General features: G+C 36.3%; 1 protein-coding gene across 1 annotated transcript; it reads left to right on the top strand.

The window, feature by feature from the left end:
- The first annotated feature begins 3,017 nt into the window (after positions 1-3,017).
- LIPI (lipase I) lies at positions 3,018-18,793 on the top strand. Its single transcript, XM_086883505.1, has 10 exons — positions 3,018-3,213; positions 6,320-6,696; positions 8,277-8,385; positions 9,031-9,132; positions 10,148-10,237; positions 11,294-11,461; positions 12,868-12,960; positions 14,379-14,490; positions 14,839-15,012; positions 17,985-18,793. The coding sequence occupies exons 1-10, from the start codon at positions 3,165-3,167 to the stop codon at positions 18,070-18,072; spliced, it is 1,362 nt and encodes a 453-aa protein (XP_086739631.1). The 5' UTR covers positions 3,018-3,164; the 3' UTR covers positions 18,073-18,793.
- The last annotated feature ends 1,047 nt before the right edge of the window (positions 18,794-19,840 follow it).

The following is a 19,840-nucleotide window of genomic DNA, read 5'->3' on the forward strand; positions in this document are numbered from 1 at the left end:
GTTACAACTGCCTTATAACCCACAGCTGCCTGGTTGCTACAAACAGGTTTCCATTGTGTACACATATTCAGCATTCCAAGTATACTTTAAAGTGTTATTTTACAAAGGAGTGCATTTTCAGAAGTCATCCTGATGACAGCAATGCGAAAAATAATCATTAAAGAATTTATTTTCCAAAGCATAAATAGTGTGCATTGCTTCAGTGCCCATATTTTCTAATGGAGGATTAGTTACCAACTTGTCAAGCCTATTTAGGAAGGGATTATCAATTTACAGGAATTGCAAATATCAGTGTAGAAGACAGTAAGTCTTAAATTTCTTCCAACAAGTCACAGTTTTTTTGTTGGCAATCTTTAGACAGCTTGTTTTCATATTTAAACATACTGCATTGCAAAAGCCTGGTGGGATTTCCTTTTGCCTGGAAGGGAGCAGTGCTCTTAACCTTAGCGGTTAGAGAAGAATTTTTCTGTAGATGTGACTTGAGATGTAAGAGAAATTAGAGTTCTGAGAATTGGATTTCCCAACACTACAGGATCCCTGGGGGCAGAGAGGGGATTAGAAGGGGAAATACCATTTGCATGTGACCACAGATCAGCATATCAAGGCTTGTGTAAGAATTTTATCTTAATCTTGAAAAACCACACTGCAATGTTTTTAGATGCTATTTTATCAAAAACTTCTGGGGATAAATTTAATTGTAATAGTGCAATCCTTTTATTGATAAACCATAGCAATCTTGTACTGTAGTACAATTAAAATTTTATATATTTTTTTCAGCTTGAATACTTAGCCAGTGTTGAGAGTTTTTTAGTAGCTGGTAGTCTGTGGGGGTCCCCTAAAATTATCGGGGTTTATTCATCAGGTGATACTCTGACAGTCCTGAGAATTGTGGGGGACAAAGTCCTGAAGAGGCAGTGCCAGCATCTTCCACTGGTTTACATAAGGCACTTTTGAAGCAGATAACTCTGAGTTTCAATGTGAGGAGGGAGTGCATCCTTGTTGGAAAAGCATGAGGGATAATGAGTGGGCATAACAACAATGTAGCAAAGTGGGATGGGAAATAGCTGAATTTTGACGTTTGTGAGAGTGTACCTGAAACTCTGAGTCACCATGAAGGATTTATCTGGCAGAGAGCTGCCAGTAGAACCTACAGTATAACCAGTAAGAGGAGTTGAAATTTCTGAATTTCTCAGAAGCACAAGTGCTGCTGTTGTTGAACACAGTTCCCATGTCATGTGACAGAGATGTGAGTTCACCCCAGTTCAGCATCCTGATTAATACCACAAAACTTTCTGGGCATTGATTTGGTATGGGAGTCCTTTCCCAACACTGGGTTCAGAGGGCTTTGAAGCTATCTCATGGGGGTTATATCAACATTACTGTGAGCTGGGGTTGTTTCAGTTTTCAGTTCAAGAGAAACTTAAAATGTCCACTCTTTTCCCTGTTTCTATGTAAAAGAACAAATGTTAGCAGTTTATTCACAGCTAGTGGTATTAGGTACATTTAAGAGACCATATCTAAGATATTTTTCTAAGATCAGGTGATTGGCTCTTGGATAAGCCCAGTAAATGTTTTACTGGGCTGCTGTTTGGTTTTAGTGGGGTTGATCTCTCCTTGCTTTAACTTGTAAATGAATGGGTACTGTATACAAAAGTGCATGCTGAGGCTCCCTGACTGGAGGTTTCTTGGGTGCATTAAGTAGTAACAATAATCTAGATTAAAAATAGGGAGAGGGAAGAGTCAGACTGACACTGCCATTGTTTGTTCTAAGCAATACATGATGTCAGTAAAGCTGTGGTTTTATAATAGTAGTTGGGCAAAGTGTCAAAGATTTGAGATAACAGGGAAGTGCAAAGGAATTCAAGAGCTGCCATGGTGAACTTTACTCCAAACAAAATGACATATTTGAGAAATGGAAGCAAAAAATTAATTAAAAGTCATTTGTTGAGCTGAGCTGATTTTCATACCAGCAGATATATAGCATCTTTTTCTCCTTGTCACTGCATTCAAAGTGAAAAAGACACCTTTGATGACACCTCCTAAAGTCTGTCTGCTGCAAAAACTTGTGCAGCATAGCTTTGATGTGCTGCTCAGATTCATAAAGCTGAAGACACTGATCACTCAAAATTAAGTCATGAAACATGTAAACACTCACCCCCTTAACTGTAGTGGAAGGAAACAAAGGAAACCTAGACTTTATGTTTAGAAGCATTGTAAAGGACACACTATGCAAAAAACATTCCTACAGTTCATTTACATCATATTTGAATGGTTATGGTATGGTTTTCTTTCTCCTGCGCTGGAAATAATTGGGACACAGATACAGGCAAACTGAGCAACCATGCTTCACACATGAATAATGCAGTGTTTATCTGCCTCTTTGCCTCACCAAAAACTTTAAAACCTGTAGTCTGCACTCCTGTATTTACCCAGTGAAGTGATTTGTAAATAAATGAGCTTCATAAAAATAAATATTTATTCATTTGTTTTTCAGCTGAGGGAATGAAGTTAAAAAACACACACAAGCAAATCAGTATCTGGGTGAGGTTTGTGGGACTATAAGCTCCATCTCTCTGCCAGAGAGGCTTTTGCAGACCTTCTTAGAATTTAGATTAGAGAATGAATCCTTGGAAAAGCTCAGATGATAGTTTTATAGGAAAATGATCTCTGGAGATAGAGTTCTCAGAATTATTTTCAAATTCTTACAGGAAGATCCTTCTGTCAGCAGAATGACTTTTTGTTCTAAGCTCATTTTGCCCATCTCAGTGCCCCTAATTGAAGTTCAGTGAAGCACTTAAAGACTCCCACACTGTGGATCTTTAATGGGGTGCACCACTAGTTACCCCACTTCCTAAATTACACTCATGCAGGAGTTGTCAGTAATATATGACATCACTTGCTTACGTGTAAATCTGCTGATAGAAAGCAAGAGAAATAGATTAAAAACCAGTCCCAACCCTCAAAGCCCAGAAACCACCCTATCTACTGAAGTCACTCAATAGGAGGAGTCATAAATTGCAGAAGATTGACTACAGCTTTACTTTCTGCTTCCTACTCACTCACTCCATTGGTGTCATTCAGTTGTGTTAGACATCTAGCCTAAGAAAACACTCAATTTGCCACTTTTCTGTGGATATTACACATCACTTTTTCTCCTCTTCCACATGCTGAAATTGTGTTTCTTCATCTGTTTGATATACTGGGTGAAATCAGGTAAGAACCATCAGCTTACTCGTGATGTAGAATCTTGGCTTTAATCAAACATTTAAAAAATGAATATTCCATCATTTAAATTGGCTGAAAGGTTAAGATAAAATCTTATGAACTATGCCTAATTGAGCAGATGATTAGTAAAAAAAAATTCAGTAACTTTGAAACTGAGACATAAGTTTTCATTTTAAAGTAAATAGAACCTAGCCTGATACTTTATCTCTGGCTGTACTTTGCCCAGAGACCTGCTCAGGTATGTGCACTTTGTACAAAGTAGACGTAATCATGAAATAATCTTAATATACTCATGCGAGTTCATTGGTTGTTGCTGGTTTGATAGGTGCTTAGATTTTCAAGTTATGTGTTACATATTTAAATAATAAAATTTAATTACAAAAAAAAGACTGTTCACTTAAGATCTTCCCCTTTTCAACCACCCAGGAAAATTATAATGCTTACAAACGTGCACAAGAAAGTTAAAATTATACATTAACTTGATTAAACTGTGTGTGTAACAGCTCAATGCCTACATGTATGTTTTGATTGTACAGAAAAGAGTCAGTATTCCAACAAGAGTGCACAAAGGGCAGCTGGTTATTGCTTCCAGTATTCAATGAGAAACAGGAGTTTGAAAAACTTCCCCCAGTGACTCCTCGCTAAACAATTCAAAGTACTGAATCTATAAACCTATTTGTAGAACTGATCTAATTCCACAGTAAAAGCATCATCATTTCAGTTTTATTCTCTATTTACTTTTGAAAGAATAACTTCTGTCATTTCACAGCCAAGAGTAAACAAGTTGCTTCCCTTTGACACTTGCCAGCTAGTAAATAGTTTTGGCAGTTAAAATAATTTCCTTGTGATAGATTTCTCACTCCCATGGAACAGTCTGTGTCTGGTTCATCTCACTGTCTTTCCACTGGTTTTAGAAGTAATTTTTATTTCTACCAATCAAATTATTAAAAAAAATTGAAATATTTAAAAGGATACAGAACAATGTCTTAGCATGAATCTTCTGTATTTTAAATATGAAGGAGTGAATTTTAAAGATCAGTGATTAAGCTTGGATTTAAAGAACACAGTAGGCAAAGTGAGAGTTTCATGTTGTACCTTTGAGACTATAATCAAATGATAGGTTTTTATTTTTACTTTAGATCATGTTAATGTACAGTGTTAGTTCACTGCAGATGAAGTTAGTGTAATGTAATTTACACCCTAGTTTTATCATCATATATAAATATATAAAAAACAGAAATCAAATGTGAAACATATTGTTAACATCTCAGGATCATGTCACATGCACGACATTTTACCAGGTTCTTGATTATTATTTTTATTAAATTCAAGTCCACTTCTGCTGAACAGTTCTCAGTTTCAAACTTCTTACATAAGTCCAAGCAATGAAATGAGTTTCCTTTCTGTATCACTTGTTAGTTAATAAACTGTCTAGTAATCTCAGTAGAAGTTACATATATTCTTACATGTTTAAGTGAGGAAAACAATGGTGTTTATTTTTAAATGTAATTCTGTCTTTTTCTCCATGTAATAATTGTAGTTACTGTCATAACATGATGATAGGCATGCTCTTGTTTGGATTATATCCATTATTTCTGTGTGATGTCCAGCCCAGAGGTGACCTGTCTAGTCTTTGTAGATACATGTAGGGCATTAGAGGTGATTGGTCTAGTTCCCTACATTAGTGAAGTATTGTCTTTAGAACCTTTACTGCACCTTGACTGCCATAATTCACATCATTTAGCTTTGCTTAGACCTGTAATATTAAACACGTATTTCAGATATCTTGTAAGCCACCCACACTTTCCTTTTGCAGCTTTAAGAAGGGATGCAGGCTTGCTGTCCATCCTAGATGTGATGGATTTGGTTCTGCCTGTGAGCTGTTCTCTGGGAAAAAGAGAAGGGCTGGAATTGTTTCTCTTATGACTCAAAAAATCTGAGAAATTCAGGTTATTTTTTAATATTATTTATGAGGAACTAAGAAGACACTCTTTCTTTTGTCAATTGCTTTCTTGAAAGTGACTTGTTTTACAAAGATTTTAATGACAGAAGAGTTGAGAAAGGTGCCATCAAGCACCAGAGAGACAGAAGTCTCGTGTAAAGTAATGTAACTAGAAGTCAATAAATGGGCCAAAACCCATGGCTAACACCATAGCAAAGGTGAAGAGGTCATACAGAGGATCTGTGGCAGGTGTTGGTGTTCTGCCCAGAGTTCTGAAGTGCTTTATCTACACAATGTGACTTCAGCAGCCAAAATATATCTTTAAAGTGTGTTGGATGTTGATAACCAGATAGGGCAGAAATTCAGTCTTTTTAGAATCTTGAAAATATCCATCCTCTTCTTGATCAGCTTAACCTGGTACACCCTAACTGTCTAAATACAGACAGAAATTCTAAATCTTTTTGTCTTGTGCCATTACGTACACTGACCTTAATTCTTATTTTTTCAAACTCAGAGCAAGATTCTTTGATTCTTCTGCCTTTGTTTCTTGGTAATAGTGCTATTATAATTAGCACTATTATAATTATATAATAATATAATATAATTATATTATTGCTATTAATAGTGCTGGTGATCTAGAACCCCAGGAAGGGGTTCTAGATCATTCCTGTTGTAAATAGGCAGCTATTTCCTATTTCTAGATCAAACAAATAAGGTCTAAGGATTGGCAGCACAACCACTCTGGCCCAAAGAGGAAGAAACAACCACAACAGACTTCCTGTTTATACAGAACACATTTGTTCTGAAAATTTCTAAGAACCTGCTTTGATAGTGAAGTAAAGGTTCTTATCAACACTGACTACTAATTAGTACTTATAAGGAGAAAATACACTGTTCAGGAAAATTAGAATAATTTCACATTTGAAGGGTTTGAAGGAGCACAGTGGTATCTGCAGAGTCTGTAGTTAAACTGTGGTTCCTTGCTCAGTGCATGTTTTGACACCTCTTTCTAAAGGTCAGAAGTAAAGAAAATGGAAGTTCTCCAGTTTCAGCAGAAAAAGATATGGAGAGAAAAGTGAAGAGGTGGTATTTCAGGTATTTCAGGTAGCCAAACTCATCGAATGGCTGTCTTAACACTTTCATCTTTTTCAGATGAGGAGCAAAAATGTCCCGAATTTACAGACCTTAACATAGGCAATGCTTTGTCTGGAACAGAACTCCGTGTTCAGCTACTCCTATACACAAGGGAAAATCCAGATTGTTCTGAGAGACTCATTGAATACAATGTTACTACATCAGAATACCTGAATACAACCAAGAAAATTGTCTTTGTTATCCATGGCTTCAGGCCAACTGGATCTCCTCCGGCATGGCTGGGCGACATGAAGAAGCTTTTACTGTCTTCAGAGGATATGAATCTCATTATAGTTGATTGGAATCGTGGTGCTACCACTGTGAATTACATAACTGCTGTGGAAAACTGCAGAAAAGTTGCAGAAATACTGAAGAATTATGTTGACCAGATGCTGGTAAGGTAGAGCGTTGCATTTGTTCTGAGTAAGTGTAAAGAGCGTGGTTTGAGTGGGAATGGATATTTAAAATAGATATATTGAGAAGTCCAGTGAACAATATCAAATCACATTTCTTTATAGAGGTATTACTAACTTTACATGCAGTTATTGTTGCATATATTTAACTTCACCTGAGTTCTTATTTCCCTTTCACTGAAATGTGCCTGAAAGTGCATCTGATTTCTTGAACCAGATGGAAGTTTTAGGTCTTCTGGAAAGAGTGAATTCAGCAGTGGGGAAGTGCAGGGAGAGATGTTCAAAGAATATGCAGTGTAAACATTTTACAAAGGCATTGCGCTACTCTTTTTTTTTTTTACTATTAATCTACTATAAATAAAGGTTTTAAATTAGAAATAAACCACTGGGAGAAATATAAATATTAATTGCAAAATGGTATAAACTTCTTGTCTCTAGAGGCAGTTGCTGAAACCATAATTGATGCCAGTGGTCTTAACTAGGCTTTAGATTTATTGCTTGATCAAATGAACAAGACATGTCATGATGTTATATATGCCATAGTCTGATTTGTCACTTGAATTTTCATCTTTTCTCACCACTTATTTTTCAGCCATTCTCAGAAATTTTGAATGCTATTCAGTAAAAAAAAAAATCATGTGGAATTTGAGAAAAACATTCAACATTTTGAGAAAGGCTGAGGTGAAGGGAGAGAAAGCCTACCAGAAAGCCTGTCCTCTGGGAATATATACAGTGATAGCAATTTGCAGTTGTGCCAGTAGATTTATTGTTATGGAATAAAAAAAAATAATAAAAAAATAGGACTATAAGAAAAGTCTCCAAGTTAATTGCTATTTACAGATTTGCCTGGCAAACAGTGATAGTGTGTGTGAGTCCTGAAAGTGGTGGGAGGAGGGTTTGTAGGGTCCCACAGCTATTGCTTCCGCACTTACAAGCTGTTGTGAGGCCTTTGTTAATTCATTTTGAGACATATTAATATTTCAGATCATCTGTGTCACCCCATCATTTTGCAGGGATTCCAACTAGGTCAGCTGATGCTGTTTTAGAGCCCTTCAGTAGGTTTTTATTTGGATTTTTTGAATAATGTGTGCTTTGTAGAACAGGCATTTTAAGGTGTGCATTTGACATCATTATTCAGCAGTTGTGTGACATAAGTATTTGTTAATGGTATTATGTTTTGAATTTATTTTATTGGAAGGATAAAGCAGGGCAAGATTTTTTTTTCCTCATTCAGACTATTGGTTCAACTTTATTGTATCTGATAAATGTCTTCCTGTTCCCTTCCCTGCTCCCCTTCTAACTAATGTCACATTTCAGGAGAAATGTGACTCAAGCTTCCTTTTTACATTTTTCTAGTTAAAGAATTTCATAATTTCTACACTTTAACTAATATAGAATTGCAAGCTGAAAGGAGCATCATAATAACCTTTTTTTCTTTACAGCTATAAAGTTAGAAATATAATTTGAAGTACTGACAAAAAAAGTGAAAACTAAATCAGCCTACTGATTTCTGTTCTGTTAATTCTGTGTGTGACTGGCTTTTGTGTTTTTTCCCCCAATAGGTGGGTGGAGCTTCTCTGGACTCTATACATATGATTGGAGTTAGTCTTGGTGCTCATGTAGCTGGTTTTGTTGGCCAGAAGTATAATGGCAAACTTGGCAGAATCACAGGTAAGGCTTTTGATCCCAGTGCACATATTCTATTGTACCTTGTATTGTTGTCAGAGCACTGAGACATCAACAAATGAGAGCTGAATATTTAATGGTACACATGAGGAAAAATATAGGCCTGATAGCAGTTCAGGAAATTGGACAAGTCTGCCTTCAGGACACAAAGTACAGATTAAATTTTCCAACCTGGTCTAGTCTCTCAAATAAAAATTGAATGCTACATCTAAATGCCACTTAAATTAAATGATATGCTACCTGAGTGTCTGACTAGTTGTGTTCTGGAGGTGAGTTATATTGTGCATTTTGGTTTTATGAAGTGTATAATAGGTACAGTATTTTCTGGGGAAAAGGACAAAACAAATTTTCCTGATTTGATCCCCATGGCTATTGGCTTATATTCATCTGAATAAATGGGAGATGAGCACATCTAATTATGGAAAGAGAGAAATTAATAGATATGGGTTGATCAGTCTTGTGGTTGGAATCTCTGTTTTTCTTAGCAAACTGAAGAGAAAAAATGTGCTTTTTAAAAATTTTTCTACTAAGAAAATGAAGAATCATTGCTGAATTATGCTCAGATGTTGGTCTTTTATATATCTGTAGAAGAAGCCCAGGGTTTATGATGCAAATGTTGTTTTTATTCAGGTCTGGATCCAGCAGGCCCTTCATTCACTCGAGAACCACCAGAGCGCAGACTGGATCCTACTGATGCACAGTTTGTGGATGTAATCCATTCAGATATTGATGGTAATAACATAGCCTTGAATTGCTTATTTCAGCTTGAGGAAGGGCAGGAAAGCAAAAGAGAAGGGATAAGCTGTTTCAGTAAGATCAAAATAGTACTGCAGGAGAATATTTTGTGTTACCATGAACGTTTTTCTGCTGCGCAGGTGTGTATGAACACAGAGGTTGTCAACACGTGGTTGTCACCAATTAATCCCTTCTGAGACAGTCAGGCTCTGCTATATCAACTTAGTACACCACAGAGACACTGCTTAAAATACTAAACCATGTCACTGTCAGGCTAAAAAGAAGAGCATTATAAATTCTCCTTCATCTATGCTTTAATCTCTATTTTCATTTTCTCCTCACAACCATAAGTAAACCTTTAATACCACAGTTGTCACATTATTTGTGTAGTTTCATATCAGTTTTTTTAATAATATTAAAATTTAAGCATTTTCCTCTACAAATTTATATGTGAGGCTATAAAATACCAATTTTTGTAATGTTCCCATAATGTGAATAAAGATAATGTGTGGAAAAAGGAAAGTATGTCAGATTGAATTAACTCTTACTCATGGAATTTTGCTTATTTTTATAGGACAGATATAGATTTTCATATTTTGATTTACTGCTAATGTTAGTGTATTTCAGAATCCAATGTCCTGCAAAAAGTGGAAAATTTTACTCTAATGAAAATTGCATGGAGAAAGAATTTTGATTGCTGGAGAGAACATGAAGTTAATACATTATTTTATGTAAATTATATCTCAGTTACAGCTGTTTCTGTTCTTTCTCTTTTGCAGCAGTAGTAACCTTACACAATTTTGTATACAGCATTTTACATATATATAATTTTCTTAAAGAGAAAAAAACTCTTGACTTTTTTCAGAGTATGACTGATTTACAGTACAAAAAGAATGGTATAATTGCAAAAATTTTCTTTAAGACCTGCATGATTTTTGGAGTGATAAATAATTGCCATCCTAATTCTGTTTATGCTTTTTTTTTTTTATCATTCATGATGTTTTTACTTTAGTACTAGGTTTCAAGAAACCTTTAGGAACCATTGATTTCTATCCAAATGGAGGAATGGATCAGCCTGGTTGTCCAAAAACATTTTTCAGTGGTAAGTAAAAATTTGTTTATTTAATGGGAAGAAAAGTTTGAGGTCAAATTAATAAAGGTTAAATCAAATCAAATGTACACTGCACTTAGTCAGTAATATGGGACCTGAGACTGCATTCTTTCATTTCCATCCCTATGCAGCAAAATAATCTTGCTATAACATACATATCCCATCATATCATTAATATTGGCATGGTGTAATTATGTTATTGTATCATATATACAACCTGAATATAGTGATCATTATTTTTCCATGGTTATATGGTCCAGGCACGGGGGAGCGCATTTGTGTCCCAGTGGTTTTGGCAGGATCCCTTGCCTAGGACATGGGAGGCAAGGCTTCCACATCTCCACTGAGTTTTAGGTTCCTCCTGGCTGGCAATGATGAACCAAGTTTTGGTGTTGGATAAGTCTTTTAAGCTCTAGGATGAAAACAGTTTTATGAAATGATACTTTGATGCAGAATTTTGCTTATTTCAGCTTCCATGAGTGTTAGGTAATGTTGCTGCTATTATTTTTGTTTGCTCTTTTGGATATGCTTGTTTTTGTCAGTGTTTCCCATTACTAATCTGAACAGTCCTGCTACCAGTTAGAGCTGCTGAAAGGCATAAAGCTTCCACCTGTGTGTCTGTGAATATGGGAGGATCCTTTAAGCCAGCACCATCTTCTCTACAGTTCCCAAAGTTTGCTTTGTCAGGAAAGGAAGGAATTTATTTTCCTAGCAAACTAGACAGAAGAATCTCTGAAATGTTCCTCATTGTAATTTTTTGGGGCAAAACTGTCTCTCAGAGAATGGTAAAGAACTGGCACAGGTTTCATGGAGAAGTTTTGAATGTACCACAGGATGAACCCTGTGAGTGGTCAAGGCCAGATTGGATGTGGCTCTGAGCAACCTGGTCTAGTGGAAGGTGTCCCTGCCAAAGGCAGAGGGGTTGGAACAAGATGATATTTAAGGTCCCTTCCAACCCAAACCATTCTATGATTCTACTTATACATCTTTTATTCATTAATAAAAATTATTAAATTTTATTTTTATAATTTTTTTTCTTCCCTGAAGGATTTCAGTATTTTAAATGTGACCATCAGAGATCTGTCTTCCTTTTCTTATCATCTTTGAAAAACAAGTGCAATATAATAACATATCCTTGTGACTCTTATTTGGATTACAAGAGAGGAAAATGTGTTGATTGTGATGCTTTCCAGCCAATGTCCTGCCCAGTATTGGGTAAGTCTTACCATATCTGTTCTGGGCTGGGTGTGATTTCCAGGGATGTTAAAGTAGTTTAAAGTTCATGGGTTTGTCTGCTTTATAGTTATCTCTGTTAGGCACAGGTGCTGAATGTTCCTACTCTTTGGTCTTTATGCTTTCCAGTCGGGAATGGATTGTTTCCCCTTTTTAGAGAGAAACTGCTTGTGCTTAGTTCATCACTTCAGGCTTTAAGAGTGTCTTATGAGCCTTAGAGGACCTGTGGTTTTTATTTAAGAGTAATAATATTTAAAGCAACTTTATGGTTTCTTTCACTCTTCCTTTGGAATCAAGCTTTTATTTGGAGGGGATTTTAATTGTTTTGGGGGCTTGTTGCTTTTAGAGAGCATCTGGATGCGGTTTGAAAAGAGCTACGATAGTGTGAGCATTTCCTAGTTGGCAGGGTTTTCTTAAAAATGGAATTTTAAAAATACATAATTAGAAGTTAACTTTCAATTTGTATCTTGTCCTTTTTTTTGCACCCTTATGCTGGGATGTGCATGCTGTATTAGCTGGATCAAGGTAGAAGAAAAAGTGCAGATAGATCTGTGTGTTATTTTATAGAAACCCGACCATAATGAGCTTTTATAGTAGGACAGAAAGACTCCAGGACTTCCCCAGCATGGTTATTAGCCATGTCTGATGGACTTGGACAGACTGCCCAAGGTAGAGGTGGAGAAATATTTCCCCAGTCAGCTGCTGAGTCTGGGAACTGAGTGGAGAAGCAGCATCCTTCTGCTGCAACCTTTCCTGCTTCCTGCTTTGCAGTGGCAGCTCTGCAGCCTGGAATTAGCTCTCCTTTTCCAGTCTAGGTAGAGAGATTAACAGGGAGAGAACAGGATCATCCATTCTAGAAACAAGGACTGTTATCAAGCCCCAAAGACAATATCAGGAATTGTATTAATTGCTTTCTACATTAAATCCATCAGCTGAGGGGGTTTGCTGAGTGTCTTATATTTTATTAAACAATATCTACAAATAGGCTAAAGAATGTAAAAATATTTAATTATTCAAAAGAAAGAAAGGAAAGCAATTCTGTAAGTGTTCTCTGAAAATATGTGGGCTACATTTTTGGCTTTGTTTTTATTACCTATGCAGGATTTTGTGAGCACTACTTTTTGGAGCTAGTATCTAGACTAAAGAGGTAACTATTACATTATGGCAATTTTAGTGATACTAATATATTAGAGGAATTTAATACTTTCATACTACAGTCTGTTCTACTCAGAGAATTCCTTCCTTTTTCTAGTCAGTTTTCTTTCTCAAAGAATATTTAAGAAAATTAAAGCCAAATTTGTCACTGTGTAAAATTCTTTTGTGTAAACATATGTGTATCACAATTCTGCTAAATGTCTGAAATGAAATATTTAAACTTTGGATTTCAGGTTATCATGCTGATAGATGGAAAAAACTGTTGATACCATATAGCTCACCAACAGAAGCTTATTTTGATACCTCAGACCAAGACCCATTCTGCAGTGAGTGACTAAATACATACATAAAACCTATTTACAAAAATTTATGAGTGTTATTTTTGAGGTGATCTGGAGTGAAAAGATGTTAAAAGTAGCAAGTTAGTGTTAGCCACTGTGTAAAATGATGTAAAAACATGAACTAAGGGTCAGTCTACAGACTGGGGGAAGAAGAAGAATGATGGTGGCAGAAGAAAAAGTAATACTGTGTGAACTGGGAAAGAAATGGAGCTTTAAGAGTAATGGGATGGATTGCCAAGAGGAAGAAGGATGCCAGAAAAGGAGAATCAGGTGGGAGGGCAAAAGCTGGATTGATGAACCTGCTTAGATGGGATCGATGCTGCCATTTGCAGAGAGCAGGAAAGGGAAGCGAGGCTGCCCTGGGTGGGGGACAAAAAAGACTTCTGTGTTCCACCCCAGGAGGAGATCACCCTACAGTCAACTAAAGCTACTCCCCATCTCCCCAGGAGTAAAACAGTGAAGGGAAAACTCCTCTGACTGCTTCAGAGTTATGGTCTGTGGCAATGAGCTCTCATGGTGTAGGCTTCAGCTGCAACAGTTGGTGGGGAATTCATGTGAAATTAGGTTTTCCCAGTTTTGCCCATCATCTTGGCAAGTTTTGTGTCCAGGGACACATGGTCCTAGTCATGTTTTCTGACATCATTGTATCTTCCAAAGGATTGAGGAGAAGTGAATGAAGTGATGGATTTAACATAATTTTTTTTACATAAAATTTATATAAAATAACTCCTCAATGTCTTTCAGCTTAACCCAAACCTGTTACTACTGTTCTCCCCTACCCCTCTCTGGTGGTGGTAGAAGGGATAAAAGAGGGAGAGAAATCTTGTCCAAGACAGCAGCAGGCACATGGAACAGAATAAGAAATATTGTAATGACAGTATAAATTTAAAGGAAAATATGTAAAATCATGAAGAAAAAAAAAACATGCAAAGTCAGGAAGCAAAACAAACCAGTCAGAAAAAAAGTGTATTTATTAATTAAAGCTTTAATTATTAGATAGTTGGAAAGCTGAGGAAACAGAAATGAACAAGAGGTCTTAAAAAGAAGGGAAATTGTGGACTTGAACAAGACAAGGCCTCATATGAGGCCTGGTTTTTTAGGAGAGAATGATAATAAGCAACATGCAAAAAATAAAGGAAGCTTTATTTGGTGTTCTGACTGGGAGCAATAAAGGTGTGTGGTTCCAATACAGGTGATGGCTACAGAAGGCCAGGTCAGGGTTTCTGAGGGCATGAGGCAGGTCAGCAGCAGGTCAGCTTTTTATTCTCCTTTGAACTGGTAACATAAAAGTAGAGTCACTATTCTTACCATCTACCAGTGAATACATTTAACAGGGTGCAATGCCAACTGTTTTCTGTTGAGGTCATTCTTTGACTCTCATGATTTCCCATTTCTTCCTGCAGTGTATAACTACTTACTGGACATTACTACCTGGAACAAAAGCATTAGGAGAGGTTTCATTAAAGTTAAAATAATAGACTATGCTGGAAACACAGTAGAGTCACAGATGAATAGGTACGTTGTTCTTTCTCTATAAATCTTTCTTTTTCACTTTATAGGACTAATTTTACGAGTTTTCTAAACCTTTTAACTTGTTAACTTGTAAGTTGAAAAAGTATCCCGAGTTTGTTAAGGCTTGGCCATGGCACCATTTCCTGGATGTGGCTCGGTGTCGGGGGCAATGCTCTGAAATGATCCTTTCCCAGGTCTGTGCTTAGAACTGATTTCAATCCTGTTCCAGTTGTCCTTCTTCTGAATGCTCAAACTTGATACATCCCACAAGATTTCCCAGTTTAATAATAATGCTTAGCAATAATGAATATTGTTCAGCTAACAAAAGTCTGACTAAATATTTTTCTTCAGTGAAGCGTCAACATTTCAGCAATATAAAAGAGTCAAAATACTGATTGGATTTCACCGAGACATTGAAAAAATTGCAAAGATTTCCTTGACCTTTTCTACAAAGACTTTAATAGGCCCAAAACACAAACTTAGGATTCTTCAGATGAAGCTGAAATCTCTCAATAATCCAAAAAGGTGAGTGTTTGTCATGTATCACTGGGTATCAGCTAAGGTGCTCAGGATGTTTTCTCAATAACCTGTATTTTCATGCATTAATTTTTTTTTAAATTGAATATTCCTAACTGTATGTATATTTTTCTCATTGTCCTGATGATCAAATTTATCATGTGGAAGAGCTGCTGTGTACATTAACATTTTAATCGTCAGATCCAAGAAAGCCAGAATTTAAAATAAAAAACCTAAAAAATGCTCATCAAATGAGTGATGAGTGAGAATGAGAATAATGTTACAATACTTAGTAAGTCTTAAGTCAGTATATTTTATTAACTTGAGATGTAACATTTGAGGGTTTCTTATGTGGTGTATGATAATAGCCTAGTAGGAATTGGGTATGACACTTTGCAAAAATGATGAAACTTTCTTAAATTAATCTACTATTTTAGATTTACCGAGAAAGATGAGGAGATGGATGGGAGAGATTTAGGAAGAAACAAAGCACTCAGTAATCAAAATAGTACCTCAGAATGTACATACATTTGACTTTATTAACTTATTGAAAGCCATAAGTCTCAAGCTCTCAGGTGAAAATGTCATGATTTTATTTGAAAGCATTTGGTGATGAGAGTGAAAAGTTCTAAATCATATTCCAATTTTTTCTCAGCCCAAAGGTGATAAATCAGAAGGTACATTCTGTGTAAGCCTATCAGCACTTGGGACTGTCTCAGATAATGATCTAGCAAACAAACAAGAAAGATTTTCAGTGAAGAGCCCTTGTAGGGTTTCAGTTTTCATTCCTGTTAGTCTGGCTCTTGTTAGTTTAAATGTAAGGTGCCCTTAATATGCTTTAATATAGGATCTACACTAAAGTCCTTCATGTGGAGCCTCATCAGATTGCAGCTGTAGAGGCACGTTAGATACTTTTAGAGAACAGTGAAAAATACTGTATTGAATCAGCATGTGAAGGCAATTTAAATGCAGATGTTACAGCACTATTGGTTGGTGTAATTACCTAATTGCACATTGTAATTACAACTACCTATATTTACCTTATTTACATATAATTACAACAATTACTTGAATACAGGACGATCAACTAGAAACTACATTAAAAATATTTCAATTATTCACAACAAAGTAGTAGATAAAAACCAGGGGACAGATGCAGGGATAAAAGACAATAGGAGTCTCAGTCTCCCCAGGTCTGGGTTAATGACAAACTGGGAGAGTTTGGGGAGTATCACAGTCAATTGTCTGCTGGGCTGGTCCACTATTCACACAGATGGTGTGTGAATATGGGAGTGCTGAAAGGTACACATAATTTTCATACTCTTCTTCTGATCCCTCAGATAAATCATTTCTGCTCACCCATTAGACCAGAAAGCTTTGCTAACTTTTGCATGTCCAGGTGCCAATTATCCCAAAAAGCTTATGAACCTGTCAGTGAATTCAAACTCAGTTAAAGGGGAAGGTGAATGTCTCAAAGATACTTAGCCCAGACACCTCTGGGGTTTTTTGACCAGAACAAGAACAGACACAATAAAAAGAAGGCCTTGCAAATACCTCTTCTTAACAAGTGTGGCATGCCCATGTTTTTTAGTAGACAGCAGAAAAGCCATTTGTGTTGAGGGAAACCTCACCTAACAAAAATATTTTTTGTGTTTTGCTCCTTGTTGGTGAACCTGCTCCCTGCTCAGGGCTACTCTCCTGTGAGGCATTCCTGTTACTCAGTAATCACAAGCTGAGATGAATTTGAATTGCACTTCAAATGAGATAAAATATGTTGGAAAACATAAGCTTTTATTTCTAGAATTCAGAATTATGATTTGGCTAGGTATTTTGTCCCCTCTGGTTAGATAGAAATAATACTGCAAAAATACTATAATAATGAAACATTGAATTCAAATCAAAATTAATTGTTGATGAAGGACTGGATGAAATTCTATGCTTTGCATTGTACAGAACACCAGAATTCATCTTGATCTTTTTAGTCATAACATTACTCTCATTAATTTGTGGAGACCTTAAAAGTTGTCATATTCTTAAGTAAAAATCTGACTGTCCTTTTACATACAGACAGGTGGAGCCTTAACTGGTTGGAAATCTCAAAAGAATGGGAAACAATGGAAATGCCTGGTCCACTATTCTCTCCTTTTGCTTTCTCACTATATTCTACATCCCAGGAGGAGTTGAATTGAGTGGTGCAGCCACATCTATGAGTTCAGAGCAATAGAGAAGATAATTTTAAATAAGTCAAGTCTCGTAGCTTGTATGCTATGGAAATGCCATCAGAGGGTGTGTCAGTCATTTTCCTGTTTAAACCAGCTCTCCACAAACACTACAGTAGTGCATGAAGAGCAGGACTGTGACCTGCCTCTGCCCTAAAAGACAGAGCACTTATATCAACCTCAAAAATCACGTTTTTCACGTATATGTGGCTCCCTTTGTGACCTCTTTATGTTTTCACGTAGTATTAGTCTGCTGTGAGTTTTCTAGGTCTTTAGAAGACAAATTGCTCTCCTGCATTAAAATTTCTTACACATGCTGTCATTGCAAGTCAAAGAGAAAATATTGTGATGTGGTTCTTTATTCTCCTAAAATAAAAGCAGCGAAATTTTCCTACCTAGGGAACTCCAAAGAAATTATTCAGGCCCTGTGTTAACAGGAATTGTGCAGATTTTGGGTCATGCTGCTAAAGAGTTCATTTGAATGCAGATTAATAGCTGTAATGGATGAAATGCTGCATCTTTGTACTTCAGACCAGTGTGATACACTTCTTTGCAACATCCAGTTTGGTTGTTTTTCAGTTTGTCAAAGCCTCTCTAGGAATGCATGAAATAGGGTATAAACTCAGACAAGGAGACACTTTGAGACTGTCTTTGAGAGCAGGTAAATACTGGAGGTTTAATAGTTCAAACACTGGAATATTTTTCTGTTAAAGTTAACTTTTTCTGTGGTGATTTTTTTTTTTTCTTTTTTTGCTTTTGTAGGCCACAGCTGTGCAGATACGATTTTGTACTGATGGAGAATACTGAAATGACCTTCAAACCTATCCCTTGCTCTGAGAGGGGTCCATGAAAAGAGAGCTACAACTAACCTAATTTCTCTCAGAGCAGTGACATTTTGATGCTTCCTCAGGATAAAGACTGCAATGAGAAAGGAAATGAGATAAGCTAGATTTATTTTTCAAGAGTCTACCTGATAATATGCGTTACTTGCTCTGAGTGCCTTAGGCTGAAATTAATTGAAAAGTTCAGACATGTATGTGCTTGGAAAATTATTTGAGTAAAGTAGATGTATCGTGGTGGAGAACATGCAGTGGTCTGTTCATTACTATTTGTTAGCAATGAAGCAACTACTGAATTAAATATGAATTATCTGCATAATTCTGGCACATTATTTGTCATACATATATTTAAATATTTATTATTTGTAATGGCTTTTACATGGAAACATAATGATCTGTCTACTAAGTGAATTTAATATACTGTACATGTGATCTACGGATTTAATACACAACAGTTTGTCTGTGCTGTGTTTATTGGATAAATGAATCCACATTTTCTCTTTATACAATGTCTCAGTAAGAGAAGTGGAACAATAATATTTGTGAGCACATTTGTAAATTTCACAGTTTAAACCTGTTGTCTTTATGCTCATTGTACATGAATACTATTGCAGGCATTCAGATTTTTTTTAAAAAATGCTATGGACAGGGTAGTGTTGTTTCAGATATAAAGTAATCTAATGTCTATTCTGAGGAGAATAACTTAGAACTGAAATAAATATATTATTTTCATTTTTTTTCTGTTTGGGCCTCTTGGAATTAGAGCTGCTGCTCAGGTTGAGACTGATTACAGCTTTCCACCTATTGGTATGTGAGCAGGAATAAATGGTACAAAAAGATTACCTCCTCCAGTTGAGAAAGAAATGCTTTCTTGTGCCAGACTGCCTTTCCTGATGGAACTGAATGGAGGACAGATGGGTGTATTTTTCTTCTGTTAGGTTGTTTTATGTGTTTCACACTGGTTTCTCATGCAAATGCATCCTATGCACATTATCCATTTCCTTTCCTTCCTATGCCCCCTCTGTCCCTACGCTAGACATCAATGCTTGGTCAAACCTATTGACCAATTTCATCTGAATGTCAGTGGAGTGGGATGTTCAAAAGCTGAATTTTATGTTTTGTTGCAAGTCTAAAGCTGGGTTGTAAGGAAGTTGGAATATAGTGACCTAAGGCAGGCAGGCGTGTTTTCACTGCTGGAGAGAGCTCCAGAGCGCTAGTCAGTCCTTGCAAAGCTCTGAACCAGGCATTGCACATGCTTTTACTTGTTCAGACAAACCAAAAATATACTGACTATGGCCAGACATGCTTATGGACTGACTCTTTAAAAATAATTAATTCTAGAGAAATAGTAATTACATTACCGTAGGCAATTACCATAGCTACAGTCAACTTCTCAGCTTTAGCATTTTACTACGTAATTCTTTGTTTCTTTCCTTTGAGGGAGTCATTAGGAGATATACAGGAGAAGATATTTTTTTTCTGCTTATATGCTTGTGTATGAAGGGGTGGATTTTTAAAATTTTTCTTCTGTATTTTGAAACTGCTGTTACTCTCCTTATTTCATTCTTCATGTTTTTGTCCAGCCTTTCTCTTATCTACCCTAGCCTGACCTTAACAGGTGTCTGAGTCTCCTTTCTTTCCTCACCTTGCCTCCAAATACCTGCTACTTATGACTCTTTAAAACAAGCACAGAGACCTGAGACTAAATTTCAAATGTGTGGAACTAGAATCTTTAAATGTCTGATACAGATATTCAGGCATAGAAATAGATCAGACTGC

The sequence above is a fragment of the Cyanistes caeruleus genome, chromosome 3, assembly GCF_971803275.1.
Source record: "Cyanistes caeruleus chromosome 3, bCyaCae1.hap1.1, whole genome shotgun sequence".
NCBI classification, from domain to species: domain Eukaryota; kingdom Metazoa; phylum Chordata; class Aves; order Passeriformes; family Paridae; genus Cyanistes; species Cyanistes caeruleus.

Bases quoted from the DNA above. Each gene is read 5' to 3' on its own strand.
- LIPI (XM_086883505.1), top strand. From the start codon at position 3,165: ATGCTGAAATTGTGTTTCTTCATCTGTTTGATATACTGGGTGAAATCA. The intron at 11,462-12,867 runs GTAAGTCTTACC...TTTGGATTTCAG, and splicing joins AATGTCCTGCCCAGTATTGG to GTTATCATGCTGATAGATGG. The intron at 15,013-17,984 runs GTGAGTGTTTGT...TTGCTTTTGTAG, and splicing joins TCTCTCAATAATCCAAAAAG to GCCACAGCTGTGCAGATACG.